Genomic DNA, 16039 nt, shown 5'->3' on the forward strand with positions numbered 1-16039 from the left:
CAAAGGAGATGGAAGTGTAAAGAGATTCAAAGCCAGACTGGCTGTCAAGAGTTTCACACAATCATACGAGATTGACTGTCAGGAAAACTTTGCATTTGTTGCCAAACATGATACACTTCGGTTCTACTCTCTTGTGTAGTTAATCAAGATTGACCTTTTTACCAACTTAATGTAAAAAAATGTCTTTTAGAATGACGACCTTGAGAAAGAAGTCTACATGACTATACCTTTGGGATTGAAAATGAGGTCGAACAACAGGTTGGTTTGCAAGTTGAAGAAGTCCTATCATGGCTTGAAGGAAATTCTATCAAGTTGATTATATACTATTTGTTAAATCCAATCATTGAGAAAAAATTGTTATTTTCATTGTATATATAGATAATATTATCTTAATGGCTAATGATTCAGAAGAAATTATCAGACTAAAAAGAATGCTTGTAATATAATTTGAGATATGCCCTCAGGGCTCTCCAACGTTTTCTGGGAATAGAGGTGGCTTGATTTAAGGAGGGAATTGTCATATCCCAAAGGAAATACATTTTAGACTTGTTAAGTGAAACATACATGTTTGGGTGTAAGCTTGCTGACACACATATAGATTCCAATAAAGGATTGAACGAAAGTGAAGAAAGCAGTCCAATTGATAAAGGAATATATCAAAGATTTATGGGTAAACTACTTTACCTATCACAAACAAATTTGATATTAAATCTTTTGTCGGTGTAGTTTGCTAGCACATGAATAATCCAAATAGGGATCATTTGCAAGCTATGAATAAAATTTTGAGATTCTTGAAGATGACATCTAGATATGGCTTACTCCAAAAGATCTGAAAACTGTGAGGTTGAGATATACACACAGATGCTAGTTGGCAGGAAATGTAATTGACATGAAATCAACCATTGGATATTGTTCAAACACTTGGGGAAATCTTGTCACGTTGAGAAGTAAAAAGCAAGCTGTTGTCTTTCGGAGTAATGCTTAATCTGAATATTATGCTTTTGCACTAAGAATATGGAAGGGAATGTGGATTTAAAGACTATTAAGGAAACTTAAGACAAAAGACATAAGTAAGATGTTTAGTGATAGTCAAGCAACTCTTAATATAATAAAAAAAATTGTGCATTATGACATGACTAAACACATCAAGATTGACCGACACTTCATCTCAGAAAATGTTAATAAGGAAATTGTTCAACTCAGCTATGTTCCCATAAGACTTCAAATTGCAGATATTCTCACCATCACACTATTAAGGGCCAGTCATGATCAATTGAAGTTCAAGTTTGGTTTATAATTCAGTTTGAGGGGGAGTATAGGAAAATGCCAAGCAAAATGCTTGATTGGGAATACATTTATTTTCTTTCCTCATAATATATTTCATTAATTATGTTTTTTTTATTTTTTCTTATTTTTCTATTTCTTCTATTTGAAGGGATTCTTATTTTGATTCTTTTAACTATTATACATATGTAGTAAGGTGCAATGGATTTGAACGGGCGAGAAATAAAATTATTTTCAAAGTTCTACTCTAACCTATAAAGCAGTAGGAGTTGTTCACATCGAAAAAAGGAGGCCAACACCAGGGAATATGAGACAAATAATTATGGTTGGAAATAAGAATTGAGTATGGCTGGGCCCCATAAGAATTGAGGTGACACACGTTAGCGTCGCGACTCATGAGTTACATAGGGGCCGTTAGAGATCACTTTTGATTTTTGTTTTTAGTTTATTATTTTTATTTTTACTTTGTTATGTTTTAGTTTAAAATAAAAAGTGTTTGATATGATATAACATGTTTTGTTATTTTTAAAAACACTTAAAAATAACCTTTAAATATGTTGACTGTTTTTAAAAATCAGTTAATTTGTTTTTTTAAAAGAAAAACATGCAAAAATTGTATTAAATAAAAATGTTTTTAAAATAAAAACAAAAAATAAAAATAAAAAAATATAAAACAAAAATGTTCCTAAACAAGTCCTTAGCATTTTAAGAAATTTTAAATAAATTAAATTATTTTATTAAATTATATCATTAAGATTTAATTTTAATATGATTATATTTTGAACTTTAGAAAATTTGCAAGTAAAAATTAGTTAGATAATATAATCATATTTATTTATTAATAGTTAAAATTTTTAGGGTTCAATATAATTATCTTACTCTTATAACTATTAATTATTAATTTAATTTAACTTAATATGATTGAGCTTTAAATCTAGCTTTAATCGAGTTTATTCATGAGTTTTTTCCATGCTTATCAACAAGCTTTAAATTGAACTTTAGTCGAGTATGTCCACAATCATGTTTATGAGCCTTGAATGAACTAGTTTGTTGAGCTTTTTAATGAGCTTGTTCACAAGCTTTAAATGATAATTTTCATGAATATAAATAAATCAAACATTGAATTGTTCAGCCTTTTTCAATTAACTGTCGTGTTCTTATAAAAGTGTTCTTATAAAAAGAGTTCAAACTGGTTTAATTAGTTAAAAAAGCAAACATAAATAGGCTCTTTTTAATCCTAGCTATGAGTAGCTTGTTGAACATTTGGTTCATTTGAACCCCTAATTTTTACACAAGATACTAGTCTGGGCAGGTTTATCTTTGATAGAAACAATTATAACACAACAATGGTTACTAATGTCTTAATGTAATTTCTTTTTGGTAGTATATTTGCTATGGTTCCATTATAACTATTTCACAATCGTTTATTGAAATAAACATTTGAACATAAAAATGTTTCGTTTTCATTTAAATTCCTGCACTTCTGCGAGTCAGTTACCATTTGAGCAAAATACAGAGTTGAATACATTGTTTTTTGTTGACTTAGCATGCCGTGGCTTCTAACGCAAAATGACAAGGACAATTACCGCTATACTCATCTTAACCGGGATTCAGCTTTTAAAGGAATTGACGTTCATGAGATTTTCATCACAAAGAGTAGAGTGCGGCTTCTTTTATCATACATAGGCATCCTAATATGTCTGGTGAACTGCTACATTTTACTTGCTAAGGTACCAATTTATTTTTTCAGTATTTTTTTTGCATTCTCTACTTTCTTTGTTCCATACTAAAATGAGCAATCTGCATTGATATCATCATCTAATCATCAGCACAATCATTATGTAATAAGTGCAAAAGTCTGTTATGACCATTACTGTAGGCCTTAATTAAAATTCTGAAACCAATCCGACTTTCTTAAAACTACGACCATTACTGTAGGCCTTAATGAAAATTCTGAAACCAATCCGACTTTCTTAAAACTACGTTATGCATCTACACGGTACGAATGAGTCTCTAGTTTTTGAGCTGTTTTTCAACTTTTTATTGCAAATGATGCTTGGAAATACAAGTTTTTTGCTTAATTTAGTGAGCTAAAGGGTCGCAAGATGTCATCCATTTAAAACCATGCAACAGAAAAGATTTTTCTCGGACAGGTTGTAAGTGAAAATTAGCGCATTTTTTGCAATGATATTGGAATATTAATGCCTAAAATTTAAAGTGAAATCCCAGTTGACTAAATTCTTAACTTTTTTGAATACTTAATTGCTTGCTTGCTTGAAATGGTGATTTCTACAATAACAACATTTCTCCATAGTTTATAAGGTAGTACTATGATGCCAAGTTTATTAAAAATGATTTTTGATTCATTTTTAAATGTTAACATGGTGTGCCAATATTGTTAGGTAATCAACACTTTTGACACAATAAATATCAAATTTTAATTCATGGTTGAAAGTAGTCTTTTGATTTGATTCTCTAGGGGGTGTTTTGTTAGCACCTTTTAACAGGATTTATCATCGGATTGACTAAATCTAACCAAACACTAAAATGCAGGAGTTTCGTGGATTTATGAATTCTTAGATTTTGGGTTCTAAATTTTACCTTTGATTCGGCTTAAATCTGGATATACTAAGTCTTGGGGTAGGGTTTATTTAATGGATTTACAATTTATGGACGATATACGAATTTCTATATCCTACTAACATTAAATTCTACTTGCAGCCCAACACCGCCTAGTGAAAATATGACACTAAATAGGACGCAATGGAGAAAAAAGGATTCATGTACCGACCCCACGTAGTGGGATTAAGGCTTTGTTGTTGTTGTTGTTGGTGTAATTAATTTAAATTAATTTATCTTGACTGAACCCCACTTTGTAGTTTTCTTTTGGAACTCTATTTACTCGAACTTTTTACGAAGAATAAACAATGTGCATAGTTTGGGCTTTTTTTAATAGAAAACAATGTCCAATTTGTAATTAATGTTCTTTCGATAGGCAATGTTTCATTTTGTTATTGAGGATTTGTAATGAACCGAATAGGCAATGTTTCATTTTGTTATTGAGGATTTGTAATGAACCGAATAGGCAATGTTTCATTTTGTTATTGAGGATTTGTAATGAACCGAATTACATATTTATGTAATCATATATGTGGCAAATAAGAGCAAAAACTAATAGGGAAAACACATTGTTTGAGAAACTTTATGTGCAATTATTGGGCTTGAGTTTTATAGAATGCTTCTATAGTCTCACTAGTTTCTACAAATCAAGATGGAATGTATGATCTAAGAATTAATGGTTTTGCTAGAAAATAAATTCTACCAAATATATATTGGAATGAAAGAATACGGGCAGGATGGTTGGGGAACTTGAATAGTATTGGTTACATATATGTAAATAACCGAAATAGGTCATAATGTCAGAATATGGGTCTAGAGTTTACAACCTCATCGAACTTCAAATTAATATAAAAAAAATATTGCAAGTCATGCTAACCTTGAGTTTTCTGAGTTTGGGCACAATCTTCTTAGTACTCTTTTATAATGACATTAATTTATTTGAGTTCAAGCTAAGAGTTGGCAAGGGCCTGACTGATTAGTGATTTCGCTGCATTTGATTATGATTCATTTCTTAAATCTTGATGAAGACTCGGGCCTTAGGTTGTCTACAATCAAGTTGTGATGCGGATTTCGTATGAGTGCATGACTTTCCTTTGTGCATGTTATCAAATTGAGATATATTAGTTTGCTGTCTTTAGATTACTAAAAACTTGCGTGGAAGATTGCAGCACTCTGTGGTTGATGCATGCACTTCCAATTGCCGGCTAACATAAATTTGTGAGAAGATAGAAATAAAAAGGGTTTGTGTTAACGATGAATGAATGCATATTTATCCAAGTAAACATTAGTGTCAGGGTTTGCGTGGGTGTAGATATATGTTGCCATTATGAGCTAGCAGTTGCAAGTTTGAACCTTTAACTTTCTCCACTAAGCAGGATTACTACATTTATTTCTCATTATGTGGTCCATCAAATCTATGAACTGATAGTTTAGCCATTTTATTCTTTTTGATCTTGTGAATCCACAAGTGAATGGAATGAGTTCCTGTGGAGCAACCCGGTTTACACATACATGTCACCCTTCATATCATGATTCTCTTAATGTGAAACCTAGTACCTGTATTCTGCTGTCGTATTAAAACATTTTGCCGACTGGCCTTATTTTGCTTGCATTTGCCAATGTAAATTCTAGCAGTTGTATAGCTGGTTCTTATAGGCTGTAGGGGAAAGATATAAAAGACAAAATAAAGAGTGGAGAGTTAAAAATGTTTTCTTTCCATTTCCTTGGCTCTCCTCGTCTCTTCTCCATGACGCCTTCACAAGTTCACTTGGAAGGCACTGGTACATAGATGTCTTTTTGTTCATCTGGCATAGAGCTGTGGTAGCGAAGATCATGCCCTTCCTCTTTCCGTGGCTAAAAATGGATCATCTTTGTTAGAATGTAGCTGAGCGAATTTAATATAGTTTCCTTGGAGGTGGGGAAGGCCTCATCGGTCCTGCATGTCAATTCGCTGTGCATAGAATTTATATGCATCTGGGAGGTTAGTATAGCTTTTGGAGACTAATAGCATGCAGTTTTGACACCACCATTTGTAATAGAGCTCTCTAGCTTGAAAGTTGGCACTCTATCTTGAGAGTTGGTTTTCCGACGACAGCCATGTGCTCATACTGTCAAACTATAAAATACCACACATGTTGCAAGGTTGGGCGTGGTGTTACCCTCTATCCTTAGTGATACCAGATGCAGTTGTGCAGCGTAGTATGCATTATTTATGCATGGCATTTTCCATGGTGCATGGTGCATACAATTTGCGCCATTTTTTTGGAAAAGCGAGATGCAATGATGATTTTTAAGCATACATGAAAATGCACAAAATTTTGAATCAAAGCATGATAATGTCCCCTTCTTTTCCTTTAAAGAAGTTTTGTTATTAGCTTCTTTCACTTCTGTTTGTTTTTTCTTTTCAACCCAATAATCTTTTCTTAACATCGAGGCTGATGACTATCCCTTTGCTGACCAGTTGCTTTTTGGTTATTTAAAATCATCTCAAAGGAATCCATGAGAATTTATAGCTTGCCCGGCATGAGGATTTCTTGGTTTTTTCTTCTCTTAGAATAATTTTTTTTTTATTTTTCTTTGATCTTTCTTCAATGTTGATTTTTTAAAGCTTGAGTGAGTATTTGTTGGTTCAGCTGTTGTTTTGGGTCGTTGATGTCATTGGGAAAAGTTACACTATAGCTTACTTTGCATTTGTTTTATTTTTTTGGTACTATAAGTAACATTAATGATTTGGTTTATATTGTGTATGAGGTTTAATTTTCATGTATGTTGAATAATCTTATGTTCTAACTCCTTAAGGCATTTTTTCTCGTGTTTTGAACTTTTAATATATTATTCATTTTTTTATTATTTGCACCTTAATAAAATATTTCTTGTGAGCAAAGATCGAAGGATTATGGCTTCTATGGACCCTCTTGCCATCATTTGCCATTGACAATTATGCTGGTGTTACCAGCTCTAGACCTTCATATGTATGCGGCTGCAACACTATGCAGCTACTACAACTAGCCACTTGTAAAGAAATGCTGTTGTTGCAGCTTTTGTAGAGATCATTTACCAATATATTCCACCATCATACATATTTTGGTGGGACACTTTTGTGAAGAGAACAATGCTGCAAGTAGAACTAGCCACTTTTCCATGTGATATCCTCTAAGAACATCACGTCACTTGAAATATCCTCCCATCCGAATTTAATCGTTAAATGTATGAAACTAAACTGATTTGGCCCAAAATTTAAACAATGCCTCTATCATGTCATCTTTTATTTAATTTACAAAACTAGCAAATCTTCCAATTCAGGGTAAGGGAAATGAGATTTCAACTTGTTCAATAAATAACTTTCTACTTATAATAGAGGTATAAATATTTTTTGACAGAGTATAGCAAAATACTTGCACTATGAAATTTATATGCATATTATGATATTATCCAAAGACGATTTTCCACAAAAAATAGGGCACCAAATATTTTTATTTCAGAAATAACAACTAATACAACCACGAACACATAAAATAAAGGCTAAACAACTACAATTCGAAAGATAGGCGATCTCTTCCAATTTCTACCATTCGAGGGTAGGAAATTTCTCCCAAACTTAAGACTTAATCTCATGCATCTCCCTGAAACATACTAGTTCTATTTATACTAAATAATAATGAATAACAAAAGATTAAATTGCTCTTAGGCCAAAAAAAGTCCAAATTTTCCTTAGTCTAGACATCGACGTAACATCATTCCCATCCCAAAAGACACATTGTCTTCAATGTGGAAAAAAATGGGATGTCCCTCCACTGCAACTATCTCTGTTTCTTCATCATCTATTTTGTCTTAACACACTGTGAGAATTGGTAATGTTCCATCCTTGCAACGGTGTCCGGAGACGGACTTCTCATCTCACCGAAAATGTAATCCCTTAGCTCTCCTTTTGTGGGAAAAATTTTACATTCGAAGTCCGAACGCAGCTCTGCGTGCGAACTTTCAATAGTAAGCTGCCACGTGGAGGTTATTGTGGAGTTATTGAAGTGAAACCGTGGAGGTTATTTGAGGTTTATTGCGACGGTTAATGCAGTGAGTTATTGAAGTGGAACTACAGAGGTTTTTGAGGGGTTATTGCAGGGGTTATTGATGTGAAACCACAAAGATATTGGGGGGGGGTTATTGCGGGGGTTATTGGAGTGAAACCATGAAGGTTATTGAGGGGTTATGGCGGCGTAATTGAATTTAATGCTCCATTAAACTCCCAATAACTCTCCCAATAACATCTGTGGTTTCACTTCAATAACCTCCGTGGTTCCACTTGAATATTTTTTTAGGTGGGCCCGATATAACACACATGACGACATATTACAGGAGTCTGCACGCGGAGCTGTGTCTGGACTCAAGATGTAAAATTTTCTCCCTTTTGTGAATCAAGAGTCTGCACGCAGAGCTGTGTCCGGACTCAAGATGTAAAATTTTCTCCCTTTTGTGAATCTTTGTCTCTGTAAGACACTTGATGGTTGCTCCCAGTCACGACCCATGATTCTTGTCCTATGAAGTCTCTCTCTAGACTTATACTATTCAAGCTATTGGTATCATTATGGTTGTAGCGGTTTGATAGGGGCTCCACTTTTGCTGTTTCTTTTGGTCTATTCCATTGCATTTTGATCTTCAACTTAATTTGCAAATTCTATAGTTTCCCCTAGTCCTCGCAAGTGATGCTCGAATCTCTGGCTTTAACCCTTTCATGAAGTTACTTTCCAACACTTATTTTGATATCCCTCTCAAATGGTCAAATAACATCTCAAATTTATCTCTATATTCCACGACGAATCCTTCCTGAACCAAAACAAAAAAAATTGCTTGTGTAAATCCCCTTCCCGTGTGGTTTTGAAGCACTCCATCAATCTATCCTTGAATTCTTCTTATGTCTGGATTGGTTGACGTTGTTCTCTCAATTGATACTATGCTAAAGCCTTTCATTCCAAGCATAAAGTTGCCATTATCAATTTTTCCTTTCTCCATTAGCTCATTAAGATCAAAATATCCCTCTACATGATAAACCCAATCAGAGACATCATCTCTTTCAAAGATTGACATCTTTAGCTTCCTTATGTGTGAGTCTCCTCACCAATTTGCTTGACCGAAGTTCATTTCACCTATAAAACAGGGGTTGGGTTCCCTTCTCGATCAATATTGATTCCTTTTCTCCCCCAATCAACTTGCCACACAATCAGCTTGCTCGTCCTCATATACTCATGAATCTCCATCTGCCTGAAAAGCTGCTGTAACAAAAGGCATTGATGCTGTCAGATACAAACCCTCCCTCGACCTAGGTCCCACCCACCGTGGTTCCTTATTGTAGGTGGAAATCCTTCAAATCGATCCTCTTCGGCCTTAAATCGCAAGTTGTCCCCTTCTGCCTGCTGATGTTTACTCCAGCTGTTCGGATATCCCGTTATTTCTTCCTAGTTTTTACACTCAAGCCTGCACATTGATGTTGTCAGATACAAACGACCTAGGTCCCACCCATCGTGGTTCCTTATTGTAGGTGGAAATCCTTCAAATCGATCCTCTTCGGCCTTAAATCGCAAGTTGTCCCCTTCTGCCTGCTGATGTTTACTCCAGCTGTTCGGATATCCCGTTATTTCTTCCTAGTTTTTACACTCAAGCCTGCTTCTAATTCCTTCGCTCGATCCCCTTGTAGGCTGCGACAGGTTTGTGACTCATCGATTTTCTTTTTTAATTCTTCTAGGCCTTTGAACCTCTCCATTATGATTGAGACACACTCTGTTATTTTAGATATGATTTGACTCATCTCTTCCTAAAACATTTTCTCAAAAATCATTTAGTTTCTTGGCCGCTATTCCTTTCAGAACAGGTTTCGATCATGGAGTAACTACTATAATCTCATAGATAACCCGTCTTTAGTCCGATTCACGCATGTACGCTTAATAGCTTTGATGTCGTCGCTGCCTCGATCTGCACCGTATTGAGGGGTGAGGTGATGAAGTAAGTTTTCTATCCACTGTAGGGTCTCTATCTACCGTGATGCCTCCAATCACGATTGTTTCACAGGGTGAGGTGACAGAAAGTGTTGCCTGTTTTCCGCGACCCTTCCCATGCTACAATCCGATCCTTTGCACTCTGTGATCTCATTGCTCCATCCTAGCTAGCTTGATCACACATTTACCGATATGGCGCAACAGAAGGAGAAATGTGGGAGTTTTGGGTCTTTGTACTCCGCGCAAGGAGTTGTGTCTTATCCCTTCAATTCCAGAGAGCTGGACGCCGCGATCCCTCTGCGGCCCACTTGTAGCTGCAATCCACTATCGCAGTTGCTTCAGCTTCCGTCAATCTATCCTTCTGTGGATTCAATTCCTAGAATCCTTGAACTCTAATACCCATTTGATACGATCCAAAGATGTTTTTTCATAGAAATTAGGGCACCAAATATATTTATTTTAAAAACACCATATAATACAACTACAAACACGCAAAATAAAGAATAAATACCTATAATTCGAGAGGTAGGTGATCTCTCCCAATTCCTACAATTTGAGTGGTAAAAAATCTCTCTCAAACCCTAACTCTAACCCTAAGACTCAAGACCTAACCCTAAATATATTAACTTTATTTATAATAAACAATAATACATAACATATGACTAATTTACTCTTAGACCAATAAAAGACTAAATTCCCTTTAGACTAAGAATCGATTTAACATATTATTTGTCAAAAAGTATTTTTTTATCAATATTCTTTATCAAACTACAACATCTAGAGATTAGCTCTATGTTTAAATTTTTATTTGGGACCCAAAATCTTAGTAAATTTATCTGCCAGTTATTTTGAACTTAAAATTTGAATAATCTTCTTCTCTGATAGCATTGCATTTGAATGAAGTGACTACTAATCTTAATTTATTTTATTCTTTCATTCAACTTATCATGACCCGACCAATGGCTTAAAAGGGCTTAAAGTTAATCAAGATGTGAACATATGGGCGGACAGTGAAATTAATAAATTTTTTTCTATCGCAAACGATTTACAATCCCAACAAATTGAAAGAGTAATGGCTTAAAATTAATCAAGATGTGAACATATGGGTGGACAGTGAAATTAATAAATTTTTTTCTATCACAAACGATTTACAATCCCAACAAATTGAAAGAGTAACTAAAGAAAAATAATATAATTAACCAAATAAAGTTTAACTTTCATGTTACTCACTTCGCCTTTTATACACAAGATCCTCTATATTAATTCATCTTTTATTCAAAAACTTAATGTTGAAAAGTATTAAAACAACATAATGAGTTATCTATGACAACCAAATAGAGTAATCATATTTCTAAATTATAATAAAACAGGAAAAAGAATGTAATATGTATGCTGGTCTCTCCCAATATATTCTAGAAAATCATAATAGTTTATAATATTTATTGCAAGAAATCTAGAATTTCTAAATTCATCTTCTTTTACTTTCCTTTCAAAGTTATAATCTCTTAATATTTAATATATTTCACACTCTTAACTTTCACATATGTTTAGGAATAGTGTGAAAATATAACAAAACACATCCCTGAATGATATTATTTCGTCGGCGCAGGGTTCGTGATCTATATTGCACGATTTTCTAAGGTTGAAAGATGCCTGCTCACCCTTGACTGATATTATCCCATTAGCACAATGGTTTGTGATTTAAATTACACTTTTGTTTGAGGTGGTAGGGTACCTAGTCACATCTGAATAATACTCTGCTGTCGACTCAACAATTAGTGATTTAAGTGTCACAATTGTCCAAGGTGGTATAAAAACATCTACAAATGCGGTATACTGTCATCTCTAGCTAGTATCAAAATGGGTTGAATTTCTCCTTTTAGTATATACATTCAAACATTGATGTATACAATATTTTTATACTTCATAGCATGCCTTGTTTTCTTATGTGACACTTGCATTCTTTTTTCAATGAATAAATATATGTTTATTGTAATAAAAATGACGTGCAATGGTCTAATAACTTCATAGGTAAATCATTTTGCAATTGTTTCTGCATGACTGCTAATATGCATACTACTAAAAATCATGCAATACTTTGATGCTTTTTTATGAAAACTAATACACCACTATTTATGCTGCAGAGTTAACACGTGTGCTTCATATATAACATTATGAATGGTAGCTATTGTCTAAATATCATTATATAGAACATATATGTGAAAAAATTGAAAACATGCATATATATTTAGAACTAAGAAAAGTAAGTGTAAATTAAAAACCTAATTACTCACCTCAATTTTACTTGTTTTTCTCATTCTTCTTGAAATCTTCTTTTTCTTCTAGCTGTTTGATGATCTTGATTCTTTCATTCTTTCAATTCATAAGTTCTTTAACATTCAATTTCTAATATTAAATATTAAAATTAATAATAATATTAAAAAATATTTATTTAAACTAATTATTTTTGGAAATAAAATTCTAACCTCTTTTTACTGTCAAGTCTTGTTTTCCAGTCCACTATTACTTCCACTTTGGTTAATTGTTTTAACTGGCAAAGATAATCAACATTAACACTTAAATTGTAAAGGAAATTTCATATGCAAGGATATTTCAATAAGAAACCCTAAATTCACCTCACCAAAACTTATTCAACTGTTTAGTTCTATTCTCCCTTGGCTTTAATTGAATTTCTGCACATTTAATCACTGATTTAAATTGATAAATCTAAAAATTAACTTAATAGCATTTTACATCTAATAAATCAAATTTTCATTAAAATTAAAACATGGAACTTATAACCCTTTCCTCCTCTTTCACTGCCGTTGATTCTAAATCACAGTTTTGAGTAGTCTTCCGTTTCTCTTTTTTGATTTTCATTAACAAAAATATCATGCTATTGCTTTAAATACAATTTAAATTTCTATATATAAACAAATTTATTGAAACAAAATCCCAAACTTACCTTGATTGCTGGGTTTAGCCTCTCCCCTACATGAAGCCACTCAGTTCGACTCTTCCTGCACGACCAAAGCTGCACAAAGCTTCTTTCCTGCACGAAGCCCGCTCCTTCCTTCCGTTCGAACCTGAACAAGACACAAGCAATGGCGCTCGCAAAACTACGACTTTGGTTCTCTCCTTCCCGCACAATGTCTTTTTTCCCTCAGCTATGACACGTGACAACACCTTGGCTTCCTTCTTCCTTCTCTGGTGTCATCCCACCTTATACAAGCACCAACACATGGTGGTGACGCTTTTTCTACACTTATTTGGCTAAAGTTTGAGCCGCCCGTTCTTTTTTTCCTTCTTCTTCTATCTCTTTGCTCTCTGACAATCACATTGTTCTTGTTTTGCCTTCGTGCGCGACACGTCGTCTGAGTGCACATGCTGCTTCAGTCTCGTCTCCCTTGGTTCAGACGCACACCACGATCTCTCTTGTTTAACTTTCTTTTCTCCTTCTTTTCCTTCTTCCTTCGCATTATGCCTCTCTGCGTCTTGGTTTCTTCTATGATTCAAATGCGACTGTTTAATAATCTCCTAAAGATGAAACTGCTGAGACTGCTGTCCCTATTCATGCTAACACCATCAATTAGAATTTTTTTTAAAATTATTATTATTATTATTATTTTAGTTATTGCATAACTTGTGATTATTAACAATATAAAGAGTGACATGAATGTCACAATTTAAGGTTTGGACACTCCTGTTTCAAAAGGAAATAAACTTTTAAGTGGTTTAAATGTAAATTTTAAGTTTAGGTGGCCAAAATGTTATATTTAAAATTTTGAGTGGTTGGTATGTAAAAGCCCATTTAAGGTTATAGATTGTGCAAAAGAAAACCAAATTCCCTATGGGTGTTTTTTATCCACATCATTTCACATGCACAATGTGTTATGGCTTTGCTTGATGTCATAGTGCTTCATCTAGCCTTCCTTATTTGTTTCTTATTTTTCTATACGACCAAGTTACCTTTCACAAATATGTAGTACTAAAATATAAATTTTTTATGAAGTGATAAAGTGTACTCAATATCTGAAAAAACTTACAACAAGATGACCATTTTTAGTGCTTAATAGTTTTTCTATATGAATAAATTTCTCTGACCCATGTGCACTTCAAGGCAAGAATCAATTGATCAGTTTGACTAGACAATTTGGCCACACAACCCGAAAAGGGGACCTACGCTAGCTAGTTCCACGAAATGGATCAACCCATCCATTTGGCCGGTCAAGATAGCAGACAGATCAAGCTAAAACACCTTTAATAGATCTAATGGCAAGTTCTACCAGAGTTCGGATATACTTCTTCGATTCTAAGACACGATGCATAGGTCACGCCTGGCTATAACAGTATGTATACTAGACCATACTATGTGCTGTGGACATTGCATTCTTTATGTCACGCAATATGTAGATGCCCAAGGAAAGTCTAAGTTATGAATAGATGTTGCCAAAAATGGGGTAAATGGGGACAAAAATGTAAGGGTTTTCACGTGAAGATCAACCAAAAAATTCATAGAGACTTTACTCTTTAATTTCTTCCCTCCTTTCTTCCTCATCTTTGCTCTCTTCTTAAGGCTTTCTCTCATAACACAGTTCTTTCCTAAAGATTGGATCTAACATTTTCCTAGTGATTTTTTTTATATACCTTAGTATACGTAGAACATTTTCTATTTTCTTTTTTTTTTTGGAGTTTGCATATGTTGACTTGCGACTCCTACGAGAAAGGTGTCTGATCTAGTGATTGTAAGGTATGGCAATTGGAGTTTGCATATGTTGACTTGCAACTCCTACGAGAAAGAAGGTGTCTGATCTAGTGATTGTAAGGTATGGCAATTTAATCACCCATCTCTTATAATGAAAAGTGTTCTTAATTCTTTTTTCTTTATTGGCAATATTTTGTGCGTCAATAGGCGTGGCAGTAGATTTGCAATTTAGAAGATCTGTTTCCTCAAGGTTGGTGACATTTTTCTTAAGACGGAAACTGTCTTTACTATGGGCAAATCTATGCCAAAAAGTATCTGGGATGACCCAACTTTTCTGTCATAAAACACTTTTGTGGATAATGTTTTGTCTTAGTAAGATTTGCCAATTTAACAAAGTCAAATGAGCTGTGTTTGATGAATGTAGAGTGATTTGTTATGTCATGAAAGCTAACTTCAGCATGAACTTTGTAAAACTTATCAAATAAAACTTGAGTACTTTCCTTTAGCACATGGATGGCCTTTTTGACCTTACATTTTTCGTCTCCTTTCAGCACTGTACTTCATTGGTTACTCCATTTAAATGGATTTAGTGTGATCACCCTAATGAAGGTATTATTCACGTCCATTTGTGGTAATGGCGAACCTTGATTCTTGGCAGGCAATAAACAAAAGGATCCAAATGAAGTAGGGTCTTACAATTGGGGAGGTGAGAAAGTAGTTGATCATATTGATTTGAGTAAAATCTATAGCAACCAAACATGCTTTGTATCTTTCAAAATAGCCATTCTGATTAAATTGTCCATGTAAATTGATAACAAAATTAACCAACCCGTAATAACAGAAGCAAGTTTTATAAAACAAACAACAAGGGTTAATCAAGACTCTAGCGGGGTTGAAAGAAAGACAACAAACATCCAGGGAGTGGTATCTGAGGGAAGAGGCGGTGACTGAGTAGTAGGCGGTGGGTTAGGCTAAAGGTGGAGGCGGCTAGGTGTAGCAGGAGAAGTTGGGGCTAGTGGTTTGAATCAGAAAAGGCGAGAGGGGGGGAACGAGGTGGATCCTCAGAATGCTGTGAGGAGGCGTAGGGAAGAGGAGGTTGCAGGGTAGTTGGAATAGATGTGGGGGGAAGGAGGAAGTAGGGCTGGGGCTAGGTGCAAGGGGAAGAAAGGGGAGAGGATTGGTGGCTACTTGCTGGAAGGACTAAAGAGGAGGAGGAGGACGAGGAGGAGGAGGACGGTGATGAAGACTGATATATTAGGAGTTAGTTTGTTTGATGTTTGTTTTTTTTATTTTTATTGGTTGTTATTTGTTGTTGTTTTAAAACTGTTGTAGTAAGAACTTTAATTTTAATGATGTGTTGTGGACCTAATTTGTAATAGTAATTGTAGATTTTTACTTTTTCTACATTTTTAGTATTTTTCAGTTTTTGTTTCTGTTTTTAATT

At 34.2% G+C, this 16039-nt stretch overlaps 1 protein-coding gene across 1 annotated transcript in view; it reads left to right on the forward strand.

The window, feature by feature from the left end:
- LOC110032608 overlaps positions 1-16039 on the forward strand; it is a gene marked incomplete in the record, with an annotated part of 50536 nt that overhangs the window by 4848 nt on the left and 29649 nt on the right. Inside the window, 1 exon segment of the mRNA XM_020736280.1 lies at positions 2831-3014. Within this exon segment, the coding sequence (XP_020591939.1) occupies positions 2832-3014 (183 nt within the window).

Source organism: Phalaenopsis equestris, unplaced genomic scaffold (assembly GCF_001263595.1).
Source record: "Phalaenopsis equestris unplaced genomic scaffold, ASM126359v1 Scaffold000981, whole genome shotgun sequence".
Lineage (NCBI taxonomy): Eukaryota > Viridiplantae > Streptophyta > Magnoliopsida > Asparagales > Orchidaceae > Phalaenopsis > Phalaenopsis equestris.